At 55.8% G+C, this 27,633-nt stretch overlaps 1 protein-coding gene across 1 annotated transcript; it reads left to right on the top strand.

Annotated features, from left to right (window-relative positions):
* Positions 1–427: 427 nt before the first annotated feature.
* On the top strand, positions 428–27,610 carry DYNC2I2 (dynein 2 intermediate chain 2). Its single transcript, XM_056108917.1, has 10 exons — positions 428–468; positions 14,020–14,431; positions 22,638–22,886; positions 25,219–25,328; positions 25,567–25,724; positions 26,247–26,356; positions 26,572–26,739; positions 26,816–27,048; positions 27,133–27,290; positions 27,368–27,610. Exons 1-10 carry the CDS (start codon positions 428–430, stop codon positions 27,604–27,606), a joined length of 1,878 nt encoding a protein of 625 aa, XP_055964892.1. The 3' UTR covers positions 27,607–27,610.
* Positions 27,611–27,633: the final 23 nt, after the last annotated feature.

The following is a 27,633-nucleotide window of genomic DNA, read 5'->3' as shown; positions in this document are numbered from 1 at the left end:
TGGGGGACCCTGCAATGCTGGGGATTCAATAATCTGGGTCCTTCCAAGGGGTCACACGCATAGAACTTAGTGCATCCTCTTATAGTTGCAGTGCTTGCCAGAGGTGGCACCCACCTCCTGTGGGGTTCACACTCCTTCCCTTGAAGTTCACCCCCATTCCCATTGGGGTTCACATCCCTTCTCTTGGGGTTCACACTCCTTCCCTTGAAATTCACACCCCTTCCCGTGGGGCTCACCCCCCCTCACGTGCAGCTAACACTCTTTCCTGTGTGGCTCACACGCCTTCCCTTGGGGTTCACACCCATTCCTGTGGGGTTCGCACTCCTTCCCTTGTGGTTCACACTCCTTCCCTTGAAGTTCACACCCATTCCCGGGGGGTTCGCATCCCTTCCTGTGGGGCTCACACGCCTTTCCATGGAATTTAGACATGTCACTGCAGTGTGGACAGAAGTTGCTGGCAGTAACAAGGTTGGTAAAGAGCCCCACAGCTGGGGCTGGAGTGATAGCACAGTTGAAAGGGCATTTGCATAGCATGTGTCCCATCAAAGTTTGATTCCCAGCACCCCATATAGTTCCCCGAGCACCGCCAGCAGTAATTCCTGAGTGCAGAGTCAGGAGTGACCCCTGAGCATCGCTGGCACAAATAGCAGAGCTCTCAGGATCGTGTTCAGCACATGCGGGCACCTGCAATTTGAACTTGTTGATCTAGGCCTGAGCTCTTTGTTTTAAGTCCCATAGGAGGGCCAGAGTGATAGTACAGCGGGAAGGGTGTTTGCCTTGCATGTGGCCAAGTTCACTCCCCAGCCCTGCCAGGAGTGATTCTTGAATGCAGAGCCAGGAGTAAACCTTGATCACTGCTGGGTGTGACCCAAAAAGCCAAAAAAAGGTCCATGGGAACGGCCCCTCCTAAGTGGCCACCAGAGCTTTAGAACAGCACGTAGGGCATTTGACTTGCAAGTAACTGACCCACTGAGCCCAGCTGGTGTTACCCCTGAGCAAGGAGTAAGCCCTGAGCACCATATGGTGAGCCCTGAGCATGACATGGTGTGGCCCCAAAACTAAAAACTAAAAACCAAAAACAAGTTTCCACTGGAGGAACCAAAGAGATTAGTCCAGTAGGGGGAGGAGGAGGGTTGTGGGGGCTGTGCTGAGCGTGCAGCCAGCCCTGGGTCATCCAGGGTCACTCCTGAGTGAGGTATGTCACTGTCAGGTGTGTCACACCTTCCCTCTTCACCCCCCAAAAAAAGTTTTAAAAGTTTGGGTACAGGGGCCATTTTTCTCTCTTTTTATTTTTTATAGCAGGGGGCACATCTGACAGTGCTCCTCCTGGCTCTGCACTCAAGGAGCACTGATGATAGGGCTCAGGGGACCCTATGGGATGACGGGGATTGAACCCAGAAAACTGGCAAGGCCAGTGCCCTACCCACTGGACTGTCTTCCCAACTCTTTTTTTTTTTCCTTTTTGGGACACACCCAGCGATGTACAGGGGTTACTCCTGGCTCTGCGCTCAGGAATTACCCCTGGCGGTCCTCAGGGGACCCTTTGGGATGCTGGGAATTGAACCCGGGTTGGCTGCGTGCAAGGCAAACGCCCTACCTGCTGTGTTATGCTCAGCCCCTCTTTTTTTTTTAATGCCAGAAATTGCTCAAAACAGCTTGAATAACAAACATTAAATCTTTTTGTTGTTGTTGGTTTGGGAGCCACATCTGGTTATGCTTAGAGGCTTGCAGTGCTCATGGGGCCATATGGGAACTGAACCTGAGTTGGCCGTGTGCAAGACAAGCACCCTACCCACTGCACCAGCCCCCAAAATTAAAACTTTATTTTTAAGGGACCCGCGAGATAGTATAACAGATAATGTATCTGCCTTGCATATGGTGGTGCAACCCCTGGCATCTCATATGGTCCCCTGTGCACTTCCAAGTGTGGTGCTTGTGTCCAGAGCCAAGAATAACCCCAAAGCATCACTGGGTGAGGCCCCAAAATATTTTAAAACATTAAAAAATTCATTTTAGGGGGCTGGAACAATAGCACAGCAGGTAGGGTGTTTGCCTTGCACGCGGCGAACCCGGGTTTGATTCCCAGCATCCCATATGGTTCCCTGAGCACTGCCAGGGGTAATTCCTGAGTGCAGAGCCAGGAGTAACCCTTGTGCATCACCGGGTGTGACCCAAAAAGAAAAAAAAATTCATTTTAGGGGGGGTTGGGTCACTATGGTGCTCAGGGCCAACTCCTAGCTCTGTGTGCAGGGATCAGTCCTGGTGAGGCTCAGGGGAAAATATGGATACTAGGGGGAAAACCCGGTCAGCCTGTTGCAAAGCAAACACCCTACTCAATGTACTTTTGCTCTGGTTCCTCCCAAATCTTTTAGACTATGTTGACTATGTTTCCTTCCTGTGGCCTCCCTGAACCACTGTTTGACACCCTAGTCTTGCATTATGGCCCCTTGAAAAATCCCCTTGGGATAGGGACATGGATATATATATATATATATATATATATATATATATATATAGTTCTAGAGCATCAGCAAAGGGGGGGATGTTTCTGGAAGCTGAGGCGCAAATGCCAACCCCTTTTGAAGCAATGCTACACGGGATTGGTTCCCAGGACAAAGAATGAGCCAATGAGGAAAGCGTCAGGGGCTTCCCTAGACCAACCAGTTTCGAGTTCCCTGGAGATTCTCTAGTTTCTTTTTTCAATCCGGAAGTCGGAAACAGCCTCCGGAGGAAGCATTGAACTGGAAGCAACTCTGCCCAGGGGCCCAGCACCGCCCTCTCCACCTCCAGCCATCCCAGAAGGAACCAAAAGTGAAAGCATATGTCCCTGACCTAGCACTCCTTCGAGGAATTTCTACTATAATGCCCCGCTGAGTGTGAGAGGTCTTGAACTAGGCCCTCCTATTGCAACATTGTTCCAAAAGCAAAAGCTTAGGAACTACAACGTCTTCAGGCTACTGGGGGATGAAAGGGATGGAAAGCTCACAGCGGGGAGGGCTTCATGGCAGACACAGGTTCAATCTTCAGCATCCGGTATGGTCCCCCAAGCACTGCCAGAGGTAATTCCTGAGTGCAGAGCCAGGAGTAACCCCTGAGCTCGCTGGGTGTGACCCAAAAAGCAAAAGGAAAACAAAAAAGGAGGGAAATGGAAGTTTAAAATAAAAGTTAACTGGGACTGGAGCAATAGCACAGTGGGTGGGTAGGGCGTTTGCCTTGCATGCAACCGACCTAGGTTCAATTTCCAGCATCCCATATGTCCCCCGAGCACCGCCAGGAGTAATTCCTGAGTGCATGAACCAGGAGTATCTCCTGTGCATCCCTGGGTGTGACCCAAAAAGCAATAAATAAATAAATAAAATAAGAGTTAACTTGTTGCCTTGTTTTAATCCACTTTCTCCTAGCCTGTGCACCTCTAGGGCCTTGGAAGGATGCCGGGGAATGGGACTGCAGCTTTATTGCAACAATGTTACAATAAAGAAACATGTGAGGGGGGTGGAGCCATAGCACAGCGGGTAGGGCGTTTGCCTTGCATGCAGCCAACATGGCCAACACAGGTTCGATTCCCAGCATCCCATATGGTCCCCCGAGCACCACCGGAGCAATTCCTGAGTGCATGAGCCAGGAGTAACCCCTGAGCATCACCGGGTGTGGGTGTGACCCAAAAAGCAAAAAAAAAAAAAAAAAAAAAAAAAAAAAAAACATGAGAGAAAGTGAGAGAGAAGAGAAAGGGAGGAGATGTGGAGGGCTTTGCATCTAAACCTCCTGTATCTATTTCAGCAAGGGGTTGGAGAGACAGGACAGAAGGTAAGCGGGTGCCTTGCATGTGGTCCCCCAGCACTACCAAGGATTACTCCTAAGCACAGAGCCAGGAATAGCGCCTGAGCCTCCTCCTCCCCCCCCCACCCCCAGCCATCCCAGAAGGAACCAAAAGTGTGGTCCCAACTTATTCCCACCCAGCCACATACCAAAAAAGGAAAAAAAAAAACAAAACAGATTGGGGGCTGGAGCAATAGCACAGCGGGTGGGCGTTTGCCTTGCATGCGGCTGACCCGGGTTCGATTCCCAGCATCCCATATGGTCCCCCGAGCACCACCAGGAGAGGTTCCTGAGTGCATGGACCAGGAGTAACTCCTGTATATTGCCGGGTGTGACCCAAAAAAATAAAAAAAAATTAAAAAAAAACAGATTATAAGGGTGCAAAATATAGCTCAATGGGCGAAAGTACAGGCTTTGCGTGCAAGAGACCCAGATTTGATCCCTGGCACTGTGTGATTCTTAGGGACTGTCAGGAGAAAACCTTAATCGGCAAGTAGGAATAGACCCTGAGCAGCACCAGTGTGGCTCCCACATGAAGTCAAAAATTAAAACATAAGGGGGCAAGAAAGTTAGAGTGGGTGGGACACTTGCCTTGCACTGGCCAAACCTGAGTGTGATCCCTGGCACCCTGTATGGCCCCCATGAGCAGCCGCCTCCCCAGGAGTGATTCCTCAGTGCATCAGCGGGTATGACCCCAAAAGCAGAAAACAAAACAAAGCAAAAATGAAAACCCAAAATTGAAAAAGATTGAGGACCTGAATAACATACGGGGGCAGGCCTCTTGCCATGCATGCAGCCGGCTCGGGTTTGATCCTTGGCACCTTAGATGGTCCCCTGAGCACCACCAGGAGGAATTCTTGACTGCAGAGTCAGGAGTTACCCAGGAGCATTCCAGGTTTGGCCCAGACATGAAACAAAATTTGAAAGATCAGCTAGAAGGATATAGCACAGGAGTTAGGTGTGCTTACCTTGCATGGGAATGAACCTGGTTCCATCCCTGATACTGTATGATCCTCTGAGCACTGCAGCAGGGAGCTATTTATGCTTGGTCACTACTAAGTATGGCCGAAACAAGAAAAAGGTATATATATGTATATATATTTAAATCTAGGGCTGGGACAATAGCGGGTTGAACACTACCCTTGCACGGAAGCAATCTGGGTTTGGTCCCCAGCATCCCAGATAGTCTCCTGAGCATGCTAGGAATGATTCCTGTAAGCTCAGATAGAGAAGAGAGCACCAAATTAAGGGTGTTGTGAAGACCCTCCCAGGGTGGGAGAGACATGCTAAAAGTAGTCTATAGACCAAACATGATTGCCACTCAATGCCTCTCTGGCAAAACACAGTACCCAAAAGAAGAGAGAGAGAACAAGGGGGAATGCCCTGCCACAGCGGCAGGGTGGGATGGGGGGGGTGGGGGGTGGGGGTGGGTGGGAGGGATGCTAGGACCCGTGGTGGGGGAGGATGGGCACTGGTGGAGGGATGGGTACTTGATCATTGTATAACTGAAACCCAAGCACAAAAATGTATAAGTCTATAAATGTACTTCATGGTGTTTCACTAATAAAAAAAAATGATAAAAAAAAAAAAGGAATGATTCCTGAGCGCAGAACCAGGAATAAGTCCTGAGCAATGCTAGGTATGGCCCCATGTCACTATCACTGTCACTGTCCTCCCATTGTTCATGGATTTGCTGGAGTGGGCCCAGTAACATTGTTAGACTTGTTACTGTGTTTGGCATATCGAATATGTCATGGATAGCTTGCCAAGCTTTGTTTTGTTTTGGGGGCCACAATCAGGCTACAATCAGGGTTTTCTCTGGGCTCCGTGTTCAAGGTTCACTCCTGGTGCTCAAAGAATCGTACATAGCTTCGGGGATCAGAGATGACATGCAAGTGTAGATGTCTGACCACTGTATTCCCTCTACAGTCCCAGAGGTACCTTCAAAGTTGGCAGGACCATAGGAGCCAGGATTGTGGCTCTCTCTCCCAGTTGAGGCAGGTATGGGAGACTCACAAGCTGAGCGAGTGGGTGAGAGGATAACTGAGTGAGTGTGTGTGAGTGGATAACCGAGTGAGTGGATAACTGAGTGTGTGAGTGAGTGAATAACTGAGTGAGTGCATGTGTGCACTGCTGCTCAGGTCTCCTGCCAGGACCACCCTGGGATGTCCCTTTCTTCCTCTTCCAAGAAGCTCTTCTTTCCCCATCTTGCTTGGCTCCAGAAGTCCATTCTAATGACTGGATCTTTTGGGTTTTGTTTTGTTTTGCTTTTTGGGTCACACCTGGTGATGCACAGGGGTTATCCTGGCTCTGAACTCAGGTCTAACTCCTGGTGGTGCTCAGGGGACCATATGGGATGCTGGGAATCGAACCCGGGTCGGCTGCGTTCAAAGCAACCGCCCTACCCGCTGTGCTATGGCTCCAGCCCAAATGACTGGATCTTTTGACCCCCTTTCTGGGCATACCTAGCTATGCTAGCGTCCCCCCTGGCATGTTCAGTGGACCATGTGGTACTGAGGTCTGAGCCCGGGGCTCCCACGTGAGAAGCCTCAACTTTCTATTTGAACCATCGCTATAGCCCCTGAGTGTGAGTGGATGTTAACTTTTTCTGACTGGGAGGCACGCCTGGCAATGCTCAGGGCTGACTCCTGCAATGCTCAAGGGGGCCATAATGGGTGCCAGGGATCAAACCCAGGTCTGCCAACAAGCAAGGCAAATGTCCTACCCACAGCGCCACAGCGCTATCACTCCAGGTTGTAAGTGGATTTTAACCTTTCTCACACCAACCTGAGATAGAATAATATGTGCCCTCCTCCCCAACAAAGGCCCCATGGAAGCGGGTGACCACGGGGGATGGACTTGGTCCCTCCTCCTAGCCCCAAATCCAGGCTCCATCAGGGAGAATTAGGAGGCTGCTCTGGGCAGGGATTGTGCCACTGTTGACGATCCATTTCCCACCCCACCCAGACCTCCTTTTCCCAGCCACAGACCAGTCGCTGCGCCTGTGCTCAGAGGCCCTCAGTGCTTTCTGGTGCTGGGTTAGAAACACACTCCTTATCCTGGGGCTGGAGCGATAGTGCCGATAGTGCAGGAAGGGTGTTTTCCTTGCCTGCGGCTGACCCGGGTTTGTTTGTTTATTTTTTTATTTTATTTTTTTGCTTTTTGGGTCACACCCGGAAATGCACCGGGGTTACTCCTGGCTCTGCACTCAGGAATTACCCCTAGCGGTGCTCAGGGGACCATATGGGATGCTAGGAATCGAACCTGCGTTGGCCGTGTGCAAGGCAAATGCCCTACCCGCTGTGCTATTGCTCCAGCCCCCTGACCCGGGTTTGATTTCCCGCATCCCAAACTGTTCTTGAAGCCTGCCAGGAGCCATCTCTGAGCCCAGAGCCTGAAGTAAGCCTGCACACAGCCAGGGGTGGCCCCCAAACAAAAAACCAACAACAAACCTTTAATTTTCTTGTCCTTCCTTCCCCTCTGGAGAAATCCACGGACACATATCTCTTTCTCTCTCCTCATATTTCTTAAATAAATTTCTTGAAATAAAAATGATTTCACTAGACATTGAAAAAAATCTTGCCCTTTTATTTTATTTTGTTTGGGGGGGCCACCCCTGGCAGTGCTCAGAGCTTGCTTACTCCTGGGTCTGTGCTCAGGGATCGTTCCCGGTTGGGCTTGTGGTGCTGGGGATTGAACCCACGTGGCACACATCTGAGCAAATGCCTCACCTATGGGTTGAGCAGGGCTCCAAGGGACCATATAGGTGTCCCGTGCCCACCGGGAGGGCTCCATCCTGCTGGGTATGGAATTTGGGCCCTATCAAGGAGCAAGCAACTTTGAGTATGGCCCAAATTCCATAAATAAATAAATGAATAAAATAAAAGAATTAACCAAAAATAGGGGTCAGAGTGATAGAACAGTAAGTAGGGTGCTTACCTTTTATTCTACCAACCTAGGGATCTATCCCTGACATCCCATAGGGGCCCCTAAGCCCCACCAGGAATGATTCCTGAGCACAGAGCCAGGAGTAAGCCCTGAACACTGCCATATGTGTCCCCAAACAACCCCCCACCCCAGAAAGTTTTAATTAAAAAGAGCAACAAATAAATAAGTAAAAAACAAGTTTTATTTACCTATTTTCGTTCAGGGGCCTTGCTGGGGAGTGCTCTGGGGTCCCTCCCAGCTCTGTGCTGGAGTACACTCGTAAGGGCTTGGGATGCCTGTGGCTCCAGGGATTGAACCTGGGTCTGTTGCATGTCAAGGCCCTAGTTTTCTTCTTTTCTTTTTCTTTGGCAAGGGGCCTTCCAGGAAGCCCTGGGTCCCTTCCCAGCAGTTCAGAATTTTCTTTGGTGGTGGGATTTAGATTTACTCCTTTTTTTTTTCCAGGGGGGTTGGTTTGGGGGCCACATCTGACAGTGCTCAGGGATCATTCCTGGTGGAGGTCAAGGGATCATATGGATTGCCGGGGATTGAACCCGGATCAACTGCCTGCAAGCGACCTCTCCACTGTACTATTGCTCCTGCCCCTTACTCCTGGCTCTGTGCTCAGGAGTCACTCCTGGTGGTGCTCGGTGCAGAGTGCAGAACGCAGAGCCGGGAGTAAGCCCTGAGCATTGCCAGGTATGCCCCAATCCCTGCCCCCCTACAAAAAAAATTGAGATTAGGAAGAATTTGAGATTCTGAAGCAGGAAATTCCAGGTGAGGAAGCCTACCAGAAAGGGAGATCAACTGGGTATTCCTAAAACTCAATTCATAGAGGACTGGAGTCTTTCCTGCATCTTCACTGCCTGCCAGCAAGCCCAGAGCTTGGTCTGAAGGCAGCTGACCCACATACAGGGCAAGGACGACAAAGACCTCCCAGAATTACAGTGTGGAGAGCCGGACTGGGTGGCAAGTGGGAAGCTCATTCCCCTCAGCCCAGTGAGTCCTGGATGAATCCTGTCCCCTGAGCCAGGGCACCTGCATTGGAGCCTGAAGTTCAGAGGACAGAGAGGGTGCCCAGTGACCAGGCACAGGGGTGATGCTGCTAGCCCATGGACACTTAGGGGAAGGGGAGAATGCGGGACAAGTCACAGGTCACTTTTTTTTTCTTTTTGGGTCACACCCGGCGATGCACAGGGGTCACTCCTGGCTCATGCATTCAGGAATTACTCCTGACGGTGCTCAAGGGACCCTATGGGATGCTGGGAATCGAACTCGGGTGCTATCGCTCCAGCCTGTCACTTCTTTTCTCTTCGTTTTTTGTTTCCTTTTTATTTTGGGGCCAAACCTGGTCTTGGTGGTGCTCAGGACTCACTCCTGGCAGGTAGGGGTGGAGGGCACAGGGATGGGGGCACCCTGTGGGATGCCAGGTGCAAGGTAAGTGCCCACCCTACTGTACTATCATCCCACTAGCTCCTCCTCTGCCTGTTCTTCCGCCCCCACAAATCCCCCTGTCCTTCCAACTCTCCCATTCTCACCTCAATTCAAGGTTACTAGCCCCTGGGGGGTTCTTCCCTACCCCCCAATTCCCCAGAAGGGCAAAGCTTCAGTCTATTCACCCAGGGGCTCTCCCCCACTCCAAGGAAGCCACCGCAAACTCCCAACACCACAAGGAGAGGAAGCCTCTGTTGGTGACTAGATGGCCCGGCATCAGCATCCTGCATCCGGCATCAGCTTCGGCCCTGCTTCATCCCTAGGCTGTCAGGAACACTCACGCCTAAGGAAGGACCCATCACCCTCACCCAACAGTGCCTCATGGAGAAGAACAGGCTGCGAACATTCTACATAATAATTGGTGACAACAAAAATTTATTTAGTTACTTATAATGTATTTGGTTTGCGGTGGTGGTGGGGGCCCTATGCCCTATGCCCTATACTCAAGGGTGACTCTAGAGACCAAATGCATGGTGAGACTCATCCCCCCCCGCACGCAAAGTATGTGTTCACCTCAAAATACGTGTTCTCTCAGGCCCGTGCTGTCTTACTGTGTGGTGCCAGGACTCAGGACTCAAAACCCCGCATTTCACCCATTCAAGGCCTGCGATCTGCTTCCAAGCTATACTCTGCCAATAATTTCTTTGTATTTTGGGACCATACTCCCCACACTTGGGGGGGTGTCTTTGGTGATGGGGATAGAACCTGAGTTTTTGCATGCAAAGCATGTGTTCAAGCCCATTGAACTGTCTTTGCACTAAAAGTGGACTCTGTGTGTGTGTGCGTGTGCGTGTGCGTGTGTGTGTGTTGTCAGGAATTGAACCCAGGGACAGGCTGAAGGAGAGATAGTACAGGTGTTAAGGCATTGCCTCACATGCAGGAGTCCCTGAGTGCAATCTCCAGCACCGATATGGTGCCCAGATCCTTGCCAGGACTGAGCCCTTTAAACATCAAGAAGGAACCCTGAGTCCTGAGCACTGAGCCCAGGAGTTCTGGGCACCAACATTAGCCTCCCAACCTCATCAAAAGAATGAATCCAGGGCCTCCTACAGATAAAGGAAGTAAGAGCTTCATAGTTGAGCTACAGCCTGAATCCCTGTCTCCAATTACTTTCTTTTCAGGAGAAAAAGTCAAAAAAGAAATCTATTACTAACATGAATTCTTCCTGAATACATGGCTGGAGAGAGTCAGTAAAATTCAGTAATTCACCCTCAAGAGGTTCCCATGCCATATTTTTTTTTTTGGCAGGGGAAGGAAGGTGGCCACATCCAGCAATGTTTAGGGGTTACTCCTGACTCTGTGCTCAGGGATTACTCCTGGAGGTGCTCAGGGCACCCTATGGGATGCCGGGATTGAACCCAGGTCTGTTGTATGCAAAGCAAGTGCCCTACCTGCGGTACTGTCTCTCCGGTCCTCAGACCACCTTTTATTTTATTTTATTTCTTTTAGACTCAGGGGTTACCCCTGGCTCTGCACTTAGGAATCACTCCTGGTGGTGCTCAGGGGACCCTATGGGATGCCAGGGATCCAACCCAGGTGGATCCAACCCAGGTCGGTTGCATGCACGACAAATGCCCTCCAGGCTGTCCTTTCTCTTCAGCCCTCACATGGCATCTTAACTAGCTCAGGCAAGATGATAGTGGTCCCCAGGGATGTTTTTCTTGGTCACCTGGAGTCTGTCCCCTGGAGAAGTACCCAGTGTGCCCTCTACTTTCTCGCGTGTGTGGTCACACCTTCACACGGAACTTGGGGCTGGCAGCAGGGCAGGCCTGGGAGGTGAGGCTGAATACCCTGGGGCTCACTCAGAGGCCGTGCCAATCTGAACTGTTGACTCAGGAAAACCTTCCAGACATGGGGTTTCCAGATGAAAGAGGAGGCAGCTGGAAGGTCAAATTACCCTCCAATTAGGTTTTACCGATTTACCATCACACCCACTTCCTGTTCTTGGTGTCTGAACCATGCCCGTTGCTTTCTCCACTGCTGCTCTCTGCTTTCCTCCTGTATCTGTGTGTGGTGCTGGGGACTGAACCTGCTATCAGGGACTTCCCGCTCAGTCTAGCCCCCTGTTGTTCTGGAACATTCTATGGCTGGCTGCCGTTCCCTTTGCTTCCCCTCTGTTCCTGGGATGCCTTCAGAGATGTGTTTGCCGGCCTGGTCTTTAGGTGCAGGTGTGGTGAATGGAATATCTGGGCTCATCCTTCTCCCCCTTTTTCTTCTAGTCTCACAGGGCCCCTTCTTTCTTTCTCTCCTTTTTATTGTGCCCCATAAGACTGTACTTAAGAGTTTATTCCTGGGGCTGGAGTGATAGTACAGCAGGGAGGATGTTTGCCTTACACACGGCTGACCAGGGTTCAATCCCCGGCATCCCATAGGGTCCCCCAAGCACCTCCAGGAGTAATTCCTGAGTGCAGAGCCAGAAGTAATTCCTGAGCATCGCTGGGTGTGACCCAAAAAGCAAAAAAAAAAAAAAAATAGAGTTTATTCCTGGTTCTGAGATCAAGGGTCACTCCTGGTGGTGCTCAGGAAAGCATCTGTAGTGCCCAGGATCCAAGCTGGGTCAATCTTGTGCAGATCAAGTACTTTTCCTTCTGTGGTATCTGTCCAGTCCCCTGCTGGGCTCATTTCACAAGGAGAAAAGAGGCTCTGAGGTCTCAAGCCTCTGCGGGTGGCGCAGCCCTGAACAGGCCTCCACTCCAGGCCTCCTGCAGCTCTGAGGCTCTTTTGGAGTATGTGGTTTGGGAAATATTTGATAATGTTTGGAAATTCTGCTAGGATTAAGAGGTCCACTTTGGCTCACCTTCCTCCCCAGGGAGGATTTTTTTCTTGCATTTACTTCCCCCTCCCCAAAATGGCTCAGCGTATCCATCCTCTGTAGTGGGGTGCTAAGGAGGACTCAGTGACCAGGAACTGAAGGGCCCCTGGGGCATCCTGAGGAAGATGCACTCCCATCCTGAGGGAGGACCAGGCTTCAGGAGTACTACAAATGGCCCAGAAGCAGGCATGGGGCCCTGCCACTCTTTGGGCTAGCAAATGTGATCAGGGCTTTTCTGGGTCCACCCTGGGCAGGTGCATCTTCAACCATCTGCATCCGTGGTTGAGATATAGCTGCTGCTCCAAAGACTTGTGGTTTTATTAGACTTAAAATCAAGGAGTAGATTCACTTTTCAAGCTGGTGTTCTTTGAATACATATCTCTTGCTTGTCTCTAAGTATCTTTGCTTTCTTTTTCCACTTTATAGAAGCCTGTGTTCTCTTGAACATTTCTTTCCACGCTCTCCCTTCAGATCTTTGTAAGCAAGTTTCAGTCAATAAAAATTATCTTGCTTTGGGGCTGAAGCGATAGCACAGCGGGTAGAGCATTTGCCTTGCCCGCGGCCCACGTGGGTTTAATCCCTGGCATCTCATATGGTTCCCCAAGCACCGCCAGGAGTAATTCCTGAGTGCAGAGTCTTGAGTAACCCCTGAGCATTGCTGGGTGTGACCCAAGAAAGCAAAAAACAAACACAGAAAAAAATTATCTGGTTTTGGGACCAGAATGGGTAGTACAGTGGATAGGGCACTTGCCTTGCATGTGGCCGACCCAAGTTTGACTCCAGGTGCCCCTGTGGTCCCCTGAGCTGCCAGTAGTGGTGCAGGAATAATGCCCTGTGGTCCCCAAAAAACAAAAAGTGTCTTGCTTCAGAAAGAAGGAAATAAGGAAAGAGAAAGAAAGGAAGAAAGGAAGGAAGGAAGGAAGGAAAGAAGGAAGGAAGGAAGGAAGGAAGGAAAGACACCTCTGGGTCTCTTTAGACAGCCACTGTTGCCATGCCATTTATTTTATTTTTGCGTCTTTGTTCAGGGCTTACTCCTGGTTCTGTGCTCAGGGATAATCCCTGGTTGAATGTGGAGGACCTTAGTGTAGTGCTGAGGATGCAACCTGGATGGCTGCGTGCAGGGCAGGTGCTCCACCCGCTCTACCAACTCTCGGGTTCCCACATTTGTTTTTCTTTTCCACACCTAGCGATGCTCAGGCGGCTTTGAGCTTAGACAGATGTGACTCCTGGCAGTGCTCAGGAGATCACATGGGATGCCGATGATTGAACCCGGGGCGGCAGCTTGCAAGGCAAGCGTCTGACCGGCTCAACTATCGCTCTGGCCACAACATTTGTTTGTTTTTTTTTTTTTTGGCTTTTTGGGTCACACCCGGCGATGCACAGGGGTTACTCCTGGCTCTGCACCCAGGAATCACCCCTGGCGGTGCTCAGGGGACCATATGAACATTTGGGTTTTTAAATTTAGCAAGCCCTTTTATTTACTTCTTTCCCGTGGGGTGTGTGTGTGTGTGTGTGTGTGTGTGTGTGTGTGGTATTACACCTGGCGGTGCTCAGGACTTATTCCCGGCTCTGCGTTCAGGAATCACTCATGATGGTCTTGGGGATAGAACCCGGCTTAGCCGCGAGCCAGGCAGGCACCCACACTCCGCGCCGTGCTGTCGCTAAGGCAGCAAGCATTTCCCTATGTAGGTCCTTTCAGGGCCTCGCAACTCTTCAACACTCTGGATCCGCACTGCAAATCACCATCCGATTTGGGCAGAAGGAAAGGGACAGGCCCGCTTGCAGCAGGCCGGGGTGCGGCGCAGCCCGCGTTGGTCCAGGGGCCGCGCGCTCCGCCTGCCCCGCCCCGCCCCGCCCAGGCCCGCCCGGCCCCGCCCCTCCAGGCCCCGCCCCGCCAGGCCTGCGCGGCGCCATCTTTGAGGCGGGCGCGCCCGCCGCACTTCCGCACCGTCCCCCTCCCGGAGCGGCCGTAGGTGCCCCAGCGAGGCCCTTTCGGAGGCTGAGGAGCCCCGACGTGGTCGTTCTGGTGGCACCCGCCGAAAAGAATTCAGTTCTCTCTTTCTCTGGGCGCTGGGGGAGGAGCTCCATGCCCGATTGAAAAATGGCGCCGGCAGCCTCACGGCTCCTGGCCTGCGCTCCGTCGGCGCGGGGGCGAAGGTCGCACGGCCAGTGCGCCGGCGCCGGAGGCGGGGCCGTTTCCCTGGCAACCCGCGCGCTGCCCGGGCCTTTCGGCGGGGCGGGAAGCGCGGGAGCAGAGCGCTGGCGACAGGCGGGGCCGCGAGGGCCCAGGGCCCCGGGCGGCCCGGGCCGCTGCAGGATGAGAGCCTGGGCGTGGCGTCCGTGCCCTCGCAGTGGAGGGGCGCCCAGGGCATCCGCGGGGAGACGGTGAGGGCGCGGCCCGGCTCGGGGCGACGCGGGCGGGAGGCTCGGGCCGGCGCGCCGTCGGGCCTGGTTCTGGCGTCCCCCTCCCTCCACTTTATTTTTGGTTACTCTCAGTCGCAGACAATAACCCTGGGAACATCTCTCTTATTTTTTTTTGGTCTTGGGGGCCACCCCCTGCAATGCGCAGGGCTGACTCCTGGCGGGCACGTTGGACTGTGCGGGGTGCCGGGGATCGAACCCGGGTCAGCCGCGTGCAAGCAAGCCAGCGCCCTCCCTGCTGTGCTATCGCCGCCGCAGGCCCGCAGACGTGAAGCCCTGGAGTCTCTCATCCCACTCCCCCCTCTCCCGTCTCAGAAGAACCACTAAAGGGCATTATAATTATTATTTTAAACAATTGGAAAGATTCGCACGGATTTGGAGAATTTGATGGGGGTCCCGTGTTGAAGGGTTGCAAGAGAGCTTTTGTTTGTGAAAAAGGCACAGGACGAGGGGCTGGTGCAGAGCTGCAGGTCCAGCGGGCTGCTTGCAAGACCTGATGTGAGCTGGCTGGGAGCTGGGCCGAGCCTTGGCCTCCTGGGGCTTTACTCTAGACAAGGCAGGAGAAACAGTGTAGGCAGGACACAAGTGCATGGAGCGTGTTAGAAGGTGGATGTAGTGATGTGGAAGAAAAGGCGCTGGGGATATTTCGGGGAGGGAGAGGCACCGGGGGCTGTAGCCAAGTGGATCTCCCTTTGGAGCTGCTGGCAGGTGTCAAGGCCCTGGGGTTGGAGAGGCTGGTTGACCAGGGGAGGATGCACCCAGTGAGAGGAAGGAGGTCCAGCAAGGTGGTTGGAAGATGTTGGCTGCTTGGGGTGGGGGGAAGGGAGAGCAGGATTGGCTGCTGCTTTTCCCCTCCAGAGAAGATGGGGCCTTGGCTGGGCCAGCCTGTCACACTCCAGCCAGGCTTTGCTCTGGCTTCAAAGTCCTCCCCAAGTGAAAACGGTGGCTATTGTGTCATTAACTGACTATTTATTGGTGGCTATTGTCATTAACTGACCATCCCCATTGAAAGCAAATGCAGGAGTATTCACACACACCAGCCTTCAAACAAAATATTCAAAAGGGCCCTTGCCTGCAGAGACTCCTTCCTGATAGGACAGTGGGTTGGGCACTTGGCTTGCTAGCAGCTAACCTGGTTTCATACCCTGGAGCCCCAGCAGGAGTGATCTCTGAGCACAGCACGGGGGGTCTGCCTTGAGCACTGCTGGAAGATGGCCCCTAGACAAAACATTTTAGAATTCCAGGCTGGGAACCAGTGGCTCTGTCTGGACACGAGTGGGTTTCCCAAGTTGTTTCATCTAGGGGCTTCTGAGCCGAATCTGCCCTTTGGGGAGGATGGTTCAGTGGAAGGAGTTCCTTGCTTCTTTTTTTGCTGGTGGGGTGTGTGTGTGGGGGCGGTGGGCCATACCTGGTGTGCTCAGGACTTACTTCTGGTTCTGTGCTCAGGGATCACTCCTGGCCGGCTCAGGGCGGTCTACCTGTTGTACTCTCTCTCGGCTGCAGTTCCTGGCTGCCTGCAAGAGAGGTTGCTCAGGTGCTAGCAGGCTGGAGATAGATTCACGCAGCAGGCTGGAGTGGGTGCAGGAGGTGGGGCCAGATTTGCCTGTCACTGCAAATGGTCCAAGAACATAAACAAAAAGGATAAGAATAATGTTGCAAGGGCAAGAAAATGTGATGATCTGATTTCCAAGTAGATACAAAAGTTAAGTAGTTCCTAAAGTTGGGAAATTGTTGTTTTCTTTCTGGGCTCTCAAGGGGCAATGCTGAGGGGGGCTACTCCTGGCTCTGCACTCAGGAATTACTCGTGGGGATGCTCGGGGAACCCTATGGGATGGTCAGAATCAAACCAGGATTCTGCTTGCAAGGCAAACGACCTCCCTGCTGTGCCATCCCTCAGGCCCTGTTTTGTTTTTGTTTTTGTTGTTGGGGATCACACCTGTCAGCTCTCAGGGCTTACCCCAGGCTCTGTGCTCAGGGATAGCTCCTGAAGGTGCCCTGAGGTGCCACGGCCCGCATTGCCATGCAGAAAGGAATGCCTGAATCTGTGCTATCACTTTGGCTCCTATTTTTAATTTTTTTCCTCCTTCCTCCCTCACTCTTTCTTTTCTTTCCTTTCCTTTCCTTTCCTTTCCTTTCCTTTCCTTTCCTTTCCTTTCCTTCCCTTCCCTTCCCTTCCCTTTCCTTTCCTTTCCTTTCCTTTTCTTTTCTTTTCTTTTACGTACTCCACTACTGTCTCTTCAGCCCTGTTAATTTTGTTTGCTTGTTTGCTTTTGGGTCACACCTGGTGACGCTCAGGGCTGACCTCTGACTCTGCACTCAGGGGACCAGGGCTCAAACCTGGGTCAACTCCATGGAAGGCAAGTGCCCCACTTGCTGTACTATTGCTCCAGCCCCAAGCCCCATAATTAATTAACTTATTAAAATTAAATGCTAGATTTTCCATTTTTCTCATTAATAAGCACTGTCATGTGTATTTAGCTAACATTCTATGTGGCACTGTGTTGAAGACTTTTTTGAGGGAGGCCACACCCGGTGGTACTCAGGGCTTACTCCTAGCTCTGAGCTCCGGGGTCCCTCCTGCCTGGGCTCAGGGGGACCGTATGTGATGCTGGGGACGCGGGTCCCCAGTGCAAGGCAGGCGCCCTGCCCACCGTCCAATCGCTCCAGCCCCTGTGCGTTCATTTTAGGGAGGGATCTTTCAGTGTGTTGTGTTTTGGGGCCACTCGTGGCAGTACTCAGGGCTACTCCTGGCTCAGTGCTTGGTGGCCACACTGGGGTTGGCCTCAAGCAAGGCAGCGATGGAATTTGAAATTTTTTTTCAAATTTGAAGTTTCTTTTTTCCCCTTTTCTTTCTTTCTTATTTATTTATTTTTTGCTTTTTTTGGGTCACACCCAGCGATGCATAGGGGTTACTCCTGGCTCTGCACTCAGGAATTACTCCTGGCGGTTCTCAGGGAACCATATGGGATGCCGGGGATCGAACCCGGGTCTGCCGCGTGCAAGGCAAACACCCTCCCGGCTGTGCTATCGCTCTGGCCCCCAGAGATGGAATTTGAATGGGATGATCTGGGGCCTGACTTATCTTGGATCCTGGCTTGGGTCTGAGCAGACAGATTCTAGGGGCTGGGCTGGTCACCCCGTGTGTGTTGTGCTGCCTGTGGGTCCGCGTGGATTTCTTGCAGGGGCAGAAATCTGAGGCTTTGCAGATCCAGGCTCCAGCTGAGCACGTGCTTTTTATTGATTTATTTATTTTAAATTTTGGGGCACACCTGGCGCTGCTCGGGGCTTACTCCGTGCCCAGGGATCCTCCTGGTGGGCTTGGGGCCCATATGGGGTGCCCCGGATGGAACCTGAGTGTGCCACACGCAGGGCCAGGAAGTGGGGGGGTGCACTGAGTGGACACTACCCCCACCTGGCCTCAGCTCCCAGGCCCCCGGCTTGGCTGAGCCCGGAAGGCCTTGGTGACCAAGAAATGTGGTTCTCGGTGCTCTCCCTCCAGCCGTGCTGCCTTCATCAGTAGGAGATGCGACTCGGGTCTCCCCGGAAGCCCCCCAAGGTCACCGGCGCCGCCCCGGCCTCCCGCCCCCGCGTCGGGGCCTGTCGGGCGCGTTCTGCGCGTGGGGGCAGCCGGCACGGTGCAAACGCCGCTCCCCACGGCACCGGGACCCAGCCCTGCAGACCCCCCGGGTCTCCCCCGCGCCCCTCCCGCGCTCCCCGCCCGCCTCGTGCTCCCTCCGGCTCGGCCTTAAACGTGGCGCCTCCCCCTGGCGCGTCCCTCCCGCGGGCGCCGGGGCGTGTGGCGCCCTCTGCCGGCCCCGGGGCGCTCGGACGGGCCGGCGGCCGCCGCGGGAGCCGGGCCGGTTGGCTGAGGGGAACTCAGGGTATTTTACCCTTTTCCTTCAGCTCCAGCAGGCGTTGCTTGGACTCAGGCCTCAGCTCCCTCTACTGTTTCCAAGTCACCTGTGAAGGGATGAAGGGAGCCTGGTTGCTGGCTCTGCAGTGGAGGTTTGAGCATCTGAGGCTCCGGCATCAGCATCTCAAAAAAAAAGAAAAGCCAGGTTTGGGACAGAGCTTAAAGGCTGAGCTCGTGCTTTTAATTAAGCACTGTATGGGGGCTGGAGCGATAGTACGGCTGGTAGGACGTTTGCCTTGCTCGTGGCCGACCCAGGTTTGATTTCCAGCATTCCATATGGTCCCCTGAGTACCCCACCAGGAATAATTCCTGAGTGCATGAGCCAGGAGTAACCCCTGTGCATCACCAGGTGTGACCCAAAAAGCAAAAGCAAAAAAAAAAAAAAAAAAAAGAAAAACAACTGTAGCACTGGTAGCACTGTCCTCCTGTTCATGGATTTTCTCAAGCGGGCACCAGTAACGTCTCCATTGTGAGACTTGTTACTGCTTTTGGCATATCGGAGCTTGCCAGGTTTTGCCATGCGGGGCTTTTAATTAATTAATTAATTTTAGATTTTGGGTCACGCCTGACAGTGCTCGGCAATACTCCTGGTGGGCTTGGGGGACCGTTTGGGGGTGCCAGGGATGGAACCTGAGTGAGGAAGGCCAGCCCCTCCCTTGTAGGCTATCTCTGGCCAAGAGCACAGGCTTTGTATGCGGAGTCCCGTGCACCCCTCACAGCGCCCTCGCCCCGAACAGATTGAAGTGCCACTCGAGTCTTGGTGCCAGTCACAACTCAAGGAGGGCAGCGGCCCTTGATTCTTGGGGTTTCTGGAGCTCTGGGAGCCTGGCCGGTGCAGGGGTGCCTGTGCTTGCCCACTGCCCCCCTTCACTAGCCACTCCTGCCCCAGGGCGAGCACAGCCTGAGACCTGGGTGTGAGGAAGGGAGAAGCCGAGTGCCCCGGGGCAGTGCCAGGAGGAGCCACTCTAGCGCCCTCCCCGAGCCCCCGAGAAGGGGTGACACAGAGGGGCAGGTGGGCCCTGTCTGTGGGGTGTCCTTCAGTACCAGCTGACCTGTTGGGGTGGGGAGGGGTGGGGGGAAGCTACTGCCACCCAGCTCTGTCACCGGGATGGGGGACCTCCCAGGCAGGACACCCACCAGAGCGGGGGCCACCAAGGCAGCAGCCGGGCTCCCCACGTTCTCTCAGGGGGGCTGTGGAGAGGTGAGAGAGAGCGGCCACCCCGTGCCCTGCTCACACCCTGTGACCACTGTGCTGTGCACGTTGCAGTGCTTACATCTGACCGTGGTGCTCACACCCATATGGTGCTCGCACCGTGATTGTGGTGCTCACACCCATATTGTGGCTTGCACCGTAATTTGTGGTGCTCCCGCCATGGCTACCTGTCCTGGAAATCACACGGCATTGTCGGTAGTAACCCATGGGGCTGGCACTCGGCATGTGGCTGGTGCTGGGAATCCACTCCACAGCCTGGACTGCAGGGCAGACGCTCAGCTCTGAGCCTTCTCAAGTGAGTGTGTATGTGTGTGTGTCGGTGTAGGGGCTGTATCCCAGAGAGCTTTGGGCCCAGCATTCTTTTTTCCCCCCATAGGCGAGGGAGCAATAGCACAGCGGGTAGGGCGTTCACCTTGAGCGTGACCGGCCTGGCTGAGCCAGGTTCGATTCTTCCACCCCTCTCAGAGAGCCCGGCAAGCTACCGAGAGTATGTCGCCCACACGGCAAAGCCTGGCAAGCTCCCCGTGACATATTCAATATGCCAAACACAGTAACAACAAGTCTCAAGATGGAGATGTTACTGGGCCCGCTCGAGCAAATCGATGAACAACGGGAGGACAGTGACAGTGACAGTGCTTCTTTGGGCTGGAGCGATAGCATAGCGGGTAGGGCATTTGCCTTGCACACAGCCAACATGGCCGACCTGGGTTCGATTCCTCCGCCCTTCTCGGAGACCCCAGCAAGCTACCGAGAATATCTCGCCCTCTCGGCAAAGCCTGGCAAGCTCCCCGTGAAGTATTCGATATGCCAAACACAGTAACAATTGTCACAATGGAGATGTTACTGGGCCCGCTTGAGCAAATCAATGAGCAACGGGAGGACAGTGACAGTGATAGAGTTTCCTTATTTTTATTAATTTTTTTTATAACTGTGATTTAGCAAGTTGCTTATAGTGGAATTGTTTCAGCCATTCAGTGTTCCCACCCTCATCCCAGCACCCGTGTGCCTTTCCCTCCAACCAGCATCTCCAATTTCCCACCCACCACCCCAGTCTGCCTCCTTGCAGGCAAAACAAAACTACTTCTTTTTTTTTTGGTTACAAAACGAAGGCACAGGGAATTATCAAAGCTTAGATCACCTGGAGTCACTCTGTGATCATTGTCACCTTGCGCACTAACATCCTCTGAGATGCTTCCAGGAGCCTTGCGTTACCTATGCACAGCTCGCCGGGTTTCTGCGTCAGTTCCCATCAGGCCTGCTGCCAGTCCTAAGAAATTCTGGAGTGTTGCCACTTATGCACTTGCAGCCTCGTGGTCCAGGAACTGTAGATCTGGAACAATTTGGTGGCAAAAGGGGGAATTCATCCTGGCCCATTCGGGGAGTGCCCCAATGCTGGCCACCGGGCCAGTCTACCTGTGAAAACGGCATCAGCATGTTCTTCTGGGCATCAGTGGTGGAGCTGGGCCGTTTCTTGGCTGGTGGGGGCCAGCGTTCTTAGGGGCCACCATGGCTGCCGGGGTGATGCCAGGGAAGGACATCAGTGTCCAGGGCCAGTCTGCAGTCAAGTGCTGATGCGGTGACTCTGGGAGAAAAGGGCCCTTGTGGGGCGCTCAGGTTTTGCTCCGGCCTCCCTGGCCTGTTTCCCTCACCAGGAACTCTGCAGTGCAGAGATTGGGGGGGGGGGGGGGCTCTGCTTCCTGATCCTGCTCCCCTTCCCGCTCTGCTCAGTTCCTGAGGCTCCGCAGTCCTGGGCTGGAGCCTGGTGACCTTGGTTTGGACGTTTTGGACGTTGTTGCCCAGGACCCGCTGCAGGTCTTGGGGCTCCTGCATGCAAGTCCCCTGTGTGCAGGCCCCTCTCTGCCCCCCTGTGTCGGTGGGTTTCAGAGCAGCTGTCCTCACGGTGGCAAGGTGACATCACGTTCCTGTGGGCTGGGGTCTGTGGTGTGACGAGCCCCGTCCCAGCCTGGTTTTGCTTTCACTTCCCTGATGAGCCCACAGGAGGGAGAATCACTCAAGCCTCCTACAATAGCCCTGTCCCGAGTCATGTGCTCAGGCAGGGCCCCCGGAGGTTGTGCGGGAGAGCACCCCAAGGCAGGCGGCCTGTTGGGGTTCAAGCTCCTTCAGAGGACCCTGGTCCCCGTGTTTCCTTGGGCGAGCCACTTACCTTCTGGGTGTTTGGTGCCCACGTTAGTGATCTGAAAATAGAATTCCTGGGGGATAGGGCAGAGGTAAGGCACTGGCTTTGCGAGCGGCTGCTTTGATCACCCCAGTCTGATTCCTGCCACCACACAGGTCCCTCTAGCGCGGCCAGGATGAGCTCCTGAGCGCCCCCAAGTGGGCTGCACCAGACGTCCCCAAAAGAGAAGACAGGTTTGCTTCACGGGGGACAGTAGGGATAAGCTGATTTGCTGATTTGGAGGGAGCCTTAGGGACAGTGTACATTAACTAGAAGCTGTTAGCATTGTGGCTTCCAGAAGGTTCCACATTCACCCACAATCCCACAATCACCTCTTAATTGAAGTTTTAAATGTAAAACTTCATTATTTTTGTTTTATTTTGTGGCTTTGGAGCCATACCCACTGGAGCACAGCACTTACTCCTAACTCTGTGCTGAGTACTCCTGGCGGGATTCGGGGGATGCCTAGGGATCAAACCTCCCTCAGCCACGTGCAAGGCCAGCCTAGGAAAGGGACAAACCCGATGAGAACTGAGGCCGGTAAGCCTGAGGAACAGCTGGGAGGGCCGAGTTAGAGAAGGGGCGTGGTCAGAGAGGGGCGTGGCCATTACGAGGGGCGGGGCTGGCAGGTGACCTGCCTGGTGAGCAGTCTGTTTGGATTACTTTTTTTTTTCTTTTTTTGGGTCACACCCGGCGATGCACAGGGGTTACTCCTGGCGGTGCCCAGGGGACCATATGGGATGCTGGGAACCGAACCCAGGTCTGCCGTGTACAAAGCAAACGCCCCACTCGCTATGCTATCACTCTAGCCCCTCACCCCGGTGTCTTGTTCAACCTGTGACCACTTTGTTCCTGTCTCTGTCCCCAGAAAAGCTGCCAGACAGCCAGCATCGCCACGGCTGAGGCGGCGGTGCAGAGCCGGAAGCTCACGGATGCTGCGGTGCAGACCGAGGTCCCCGCGCCCCTTGGTGCACTGCCCGTGTCCTGGCATGAGGGCCCGCGGCTGGCGGCCTTCCTGCGCAGGGTAGAGCCCCTGGTGACCCGGGAGCTGAACCGGAACTGGCAGAGCCACGCCTTTGACGGCTTTGAGGTGAACTGGAGCGAGCCACAGCAGACGGTAGGGAGCAGGCGGTGCCCCCTGCCTCAGCCCCAGGCGGGGTCCCAGGAAGAGAATGCCCGGGAGGGGCACAGCGGTCACCTCCTCTTCTCTCGCCAGGTTCTGAGCGGAGCCTCGGAAAGTTTCCTAGGGCCGGGGAGACAATGCGGGGTGTTAGCGCCTTGCCTTGCACGAGCCTGACCCCGGTTCCATCCACGGCACCACCTGATCCCTCAGTGTGGCTGGGTGGGTGCAGCCCCGGAGGTCCCCTGCACTACTGGGTGTGGCCTCGTCCCCCTGCACCCCAGGGCCTGAGCAGCAGCACCTCATCCTCTGGCCGAGCCCTGAACTGTGACTTGGTAGCTGAGGATCCTGGAAGGGGCCCCTGATCATGGCTTGGTAGACCCCCAGAATAAGGCAGGTCCCCAGATTGTCCCTGCCGTCCTGCTCGGGACAGTGTTCCCTCCACTGCAGAGGTGGGGAGCTGGAGACCAGGACCGAAGTCCCCTGATCCAGAGCCACAGGAGTGGTCAGGCTTGCCCTGTGCCCTCCACTCTGTCCCCCAGAACTGCTGTACAGCCCTTGCTTCCTTGGGGGCAGCTGTTTGGGCAGTGCTGGCCCCTGGGCCTGCCTGGTCTGTCCAGCCCCCTGCCTTGGTGCCTCTGCGTGCCCGAGCTCAGCTGTGACGCCGCTCCTGGCCTGGTGTCCTCGTACCTAGCTGCTCCTGCAGGAATGGCGTGAAGGGGGTTCAGAGGTCGCGAGTCCTCGCCCCACCTCCTCTGTTGCTTGCCCGGTTCTAGCCCCCCCGATCCGTGCCAGAGGTGGGAGAGAGGGTTTCTGGAGAGCAGCCCCCAAGTCTGCCCTGGGGACCAGTCTGGAGTTGGCCCCTGGGGCTGCACCGTCAGCCCCTCCCTCTGTTCCACTGCCCTGGCGGCTGGGCGCCCCGTGTCTAGTGTTAGGGCCTATCCACCCCTGTGGGGGCGGGGACCTCACTGGTCTGCCCCCTGCGGACCCCGGCCCTCCCTGGCTCACTTCACTTCAGGGCAGGCTGCACTGTCTCCCAGCACTGCGCCCGGAGGCTGTGCTGCACACCAACGCCCTGTTCCCCGCTGTCCCCCACCAGGCTGATGCACAGACCACGAAGCCTCTGCCCCCCTCTGCAGCTGAGTTCCCAGTGTCACCCCAAAAGCCCTGACTGCCCTCTCACCCACAGTGCTGACCTGCACTGGCCCATGGAGCCTAGAAGGGGGCCCATGGGAACCCTGGGGACTCCCACTGGGACCGTGGTCACTGAGCCAGGCTGGGGCCCCTGTGCCTTCCTTGGGTGGTGGTATTGAGTCACTGGGGTCCTCCATGCCATCACCTTATCACCATCCTGACGCTGCCTTGCATTGCTTTTTGGGGGTGCGTCTCCCACACAGTGTTCAGGATGCCAGGGACACGCCTGATCAGCCGGGCCAGAGGCTCCCTTCCTGGGATGGCTGCTGGGGTCAGCACACAGTCTGGCCACCACTTTTTTATTTTTTATTCTGCCCCGTTTCCCCCAGCCCCGCCCATGGCTCGTTGCCGTGGTGACTGGGCGTGCCCGGCTCTGGGTGGCTGGAGGTCACTCTCTGCTGTGGAGCTTCACGGAGCAGCTTGTCAGGGGCCTCACCCTCACGGGGAGAGTCTTGCTCCTCCTGGAGGCTCCTGCCTCTGCCCTGCCCCCAGCCTGCATGGAGCCAGGAAAAGCCCAAACTGCTTTGTTTTGGCTCCAGTGAGCGGCCCTGGGGATCACAGCCTGGAAGTGCACCCTGCAGTGCTCAGGACTTGCTCTTCTGCCTCAAGGCCCTCCTGGCTCTCAGCTATGTTTTCCTGGGATGTTGGGATGACGCTATCGGGGCCACACCCGATGTTGCTCAGGGGTTACTCCTGGCTTTGCACTTAGGGATTTCTCCTGGTGGTGCTCAGGGGACCCTGTGGGATGCCGCGGATCGAACCCAGGCTGCCCCTGTAAGGCAAACACCCTTTCCACTGTACTATGGCTCTGGCCCCTGATTTCTGGGTTTCCTAAGTGGTACTTAGCGACCGGGCTGATTATTCGGTGCTGGGCCCCATGACGTGGTGACAGAGACTACTCGGGCTCCCCTGGCAGTTTGGGGGTCCCTGGGTTACAGTTGGCCATGCTGGGGGGCCGTACAGAGCCATGATTGAGCGCAAGCCATCAAAACATGCACCCTGTTACAGCCCCTGTGCCCTCTACCTCCCTGCCCAGGAGGAGGGTTCTCAGCTTCCCTCCGGCTACCCATGGACGGGGTGGGTAGGCATCAGGAGCTGAGAGTGTGCTCAGGGATGGGCATGGTGTGTGTTGCAGGTGACCTGCCTGCACACTCTGGGCTATCCCCTAGCCCAGACCCAGGGCCTGCATGTAACCAGCGTCTCCTGGAACACCACCGGCTCCGTGGTGGCATGTGCCTATGGGCGGTGAGTGAAGGGTGGCACGGGGTTGGCATTGGCTGGCAGGAGAAGGAGGCGGGCTTACTCCCTCAGTTCCACCTGCCCACATGGCCTCACCCTTGCATGGCTCCTGTCAGTCCCTTTCTAGAGAAGGGATGCCCTTAGGTGCTAGGGTGGGTGAAGGTGAGGGGACAGACCTGTGCTGGGGTGGGGGGCCAACACCCTGTGAAAGAGAGGCAGCTGGGCTCAGGTGTGGCTCCTGCAGGCTGGATGACGGGGACTGGAGCACGCTGAAGTCTTTCGTGTGTGCCTGGAACCTCGACCGTCGTGGCCTGAACCCTCGGCAGCCATCGGCCGTAGTGGAGGTGTCCAGCGCCGTCATGTGTCTGGCCTTCCACCCCACGCAGCCCGCCCACATTGCAGGTGCGTTTTTTGGGGAGCTTCTGCGAGGGGTGGGGCCTTCCGTGGGCGGGATTGACTTCAGGGTTGGGGCCTGATGTGAGGTTGGAGCCTGCTGCTGGGTCGGCTACAGGGACTGGGTCTGCGGGGGGAAGGGCCTGCCGTGGAGTGGGGCCTGATGTAGAGGCGGGGCTTACTGGGGCGGGACCTGTGTGAGGGTGGAGCCTGCGGTGGGGTGGGGCCTGCAGTGGGGGTGGAGCCTGTTGTGGGGCGGGGCCTTGTGAGGGTGGAGCCTGTTGTGGGGGTGGGGCCTTTTGAGGGTGGAGCTTGCTGTGAGGGCGGGACCTGTGTGAGGGTGGAGCCTGTTGTAGGGGCGGGGCCTTGCGAAGGTGGAGCTTGCCGTGGGGGTGGGGCCTTGTGAGGGTGGGGCCTGCTGTGGGAGGGGCCTTGTGAGAGCAGGGCCTGGCTTGGGGCCTGCAGGAGGGAGGTGGGGTTTGGGCCCTACTGGGCTGTGGCAGCAGGACGCTTTGTGGGTGGGGCCCGCAGGTGGCCTGTACAACGGTGAGGTGCTTGTGTGGGACATGAGCCGCCCGGAGGACCCGCTGCTGTGGCGCACAGGCCTGACAGACGACACGCACACAGACCCCGTGTACCAGGTCAGCGGCGGTGGGAGGGGAGTGGGGTTCTGTCGCATGCCATGTCACCGCGGTGCTGACCGTGGGGGATGGTCACGGGCGGGAATCCTTAGGATGCGCCCGGCCGGGAGCCTGGAGGCAGGGGCCCGGCTCTCCGCTGTCCTGACTGCCCCGGAGCAGGAGGGGGTGGGGTGGGGTGGGGTGGGCCGCCTGCGCCAGCTGTCCCCTCCTCGCAGGTGCTCTGGCTCCCGGAGCCCCGGCCCAGCCACCGCTTCCAGGTGCTGAGCGTGGCCACGGACGGCAAAGTGCTGCTGTGGCAAGGCGCGGCGCCCGGGCAGCTGCAGCTCGTGGCCGGCTTCGCGCTGGTGGTGCAGCAGCTGCCGCGCAACACCAAGCTCAAGAAGGTAGGGGTGCGGGTGCAGGGCCCCCCGCGCGCGCCCCGCCGCCCGCACGCGCTGAGCACCCACCCGTCCTCCCCAGCCTCATCGCGGAGAGACGGAGGTGGGCGCCACGGCGGCCGCCTTCTCCAGCTTCGACCCCAGCCTCTTCGTCCTGGGCACGGAGGGCGGCTTCCCGCTCAAGTGCTCCCTGGCAGCCGAGGAGGCGGCCCTCACGCGCGCGCCCAGCTCCGTGCCGCTGCGCGCGCCCGCCCAGTTCACCTTCTCCCCGCACGGCGGCCCCGTGTACTCCGTGAGCTGCTCGCCCTTCCACAGGTAGGGCCCGGCCCCACCCGGCCGCGGGGCGATCGTGGGGGCCCGGCGCCTCCGCCCAGCCTTCACCCTCCGCCGCCGTTCTAGGAATCTCTTCCTGAGCGCGGGCACCGACGGCCACGTGCACCTCTACTCCATGCTGCAGGCGCAGCCGCTGACCTCCCTGCAGCTGACCCACAAGTACCTGTTCGGGGTGCGCTGGTCCCCTGTGCGCCCCCTGGTGTTCGCAGCCGCCTCCGGGGAAGGTAGGGGCTTACCAGGAAGGTAGGGCCCCTTCCTTACCAGGGCACCGAGACCCTCCTAAACCCTCTCTCCCCCAAAGGTGAGGTGCAGCTGTTTGATCTCCAGAAAAGCTCCCAGAAGCCCACAGTTTCCATCAAGCAGACCTCGGATGGAAGCCCGGTGTACTGTCTGGAGTTCAACTGTCAGCAGACGCAGCTCCTGGCCGCAGGTGATGCGCAGGGCATGGTGCGGGTGTGGCGGCTGAGCAGCGAGTTCACCGAACAGGGGCCCCGGGAGACAGAGGACCTGGACCAGCTGGCAGTGGAGGTGGCCACCTGAGAGCTGGGGAGGTGGGGCTGGGGCAAG

The sequence above is a fragment of the Sorex fumeus genome, unplaced genomic scaffold, assembly GCF_029834395.1.
Source record: "Sorex fumeus unplaced genomic scaffold, SorFum_2.1 ptg000233l, whole genome shotgun sequence".
Lineage (NCBI taxonomy): Eukaryota > Metazoa > Chordata > Mammalia > Eulipotyphla > Soricidae > Sorex > Sorex fumeus.
Note: the sequence above shows the minus strand (reverse complement) of the source record. Positions and strands in the feature narration are given on the sequence as shown.

Excerpts from the sequence above, each read along its gene's own strand:
- DYNC2I2 (XM_056108917.1), top strand. The coding sequence starts at position 428 with ATGTCACTGCAGTGTGGACAGAAGTTGCTGGCAGTAACAAG. Across the intron at positions 14,432-22,637 it reads AGGGCATCCGCGGGGAGACG|AAAAGCTGCCAGACAGCCAG; the intron begins GTGAGGGCGCGG and ends CTCTGTCCCCAG. Across the intron at positions 27,049-27,132 it reads AGCTGCTCGCCCTTCCACAG|GAATCTCTTCCTGAGCGCGG; the intron begins GTAGGGCCCGGC and ends CCGCCGTTCTAG.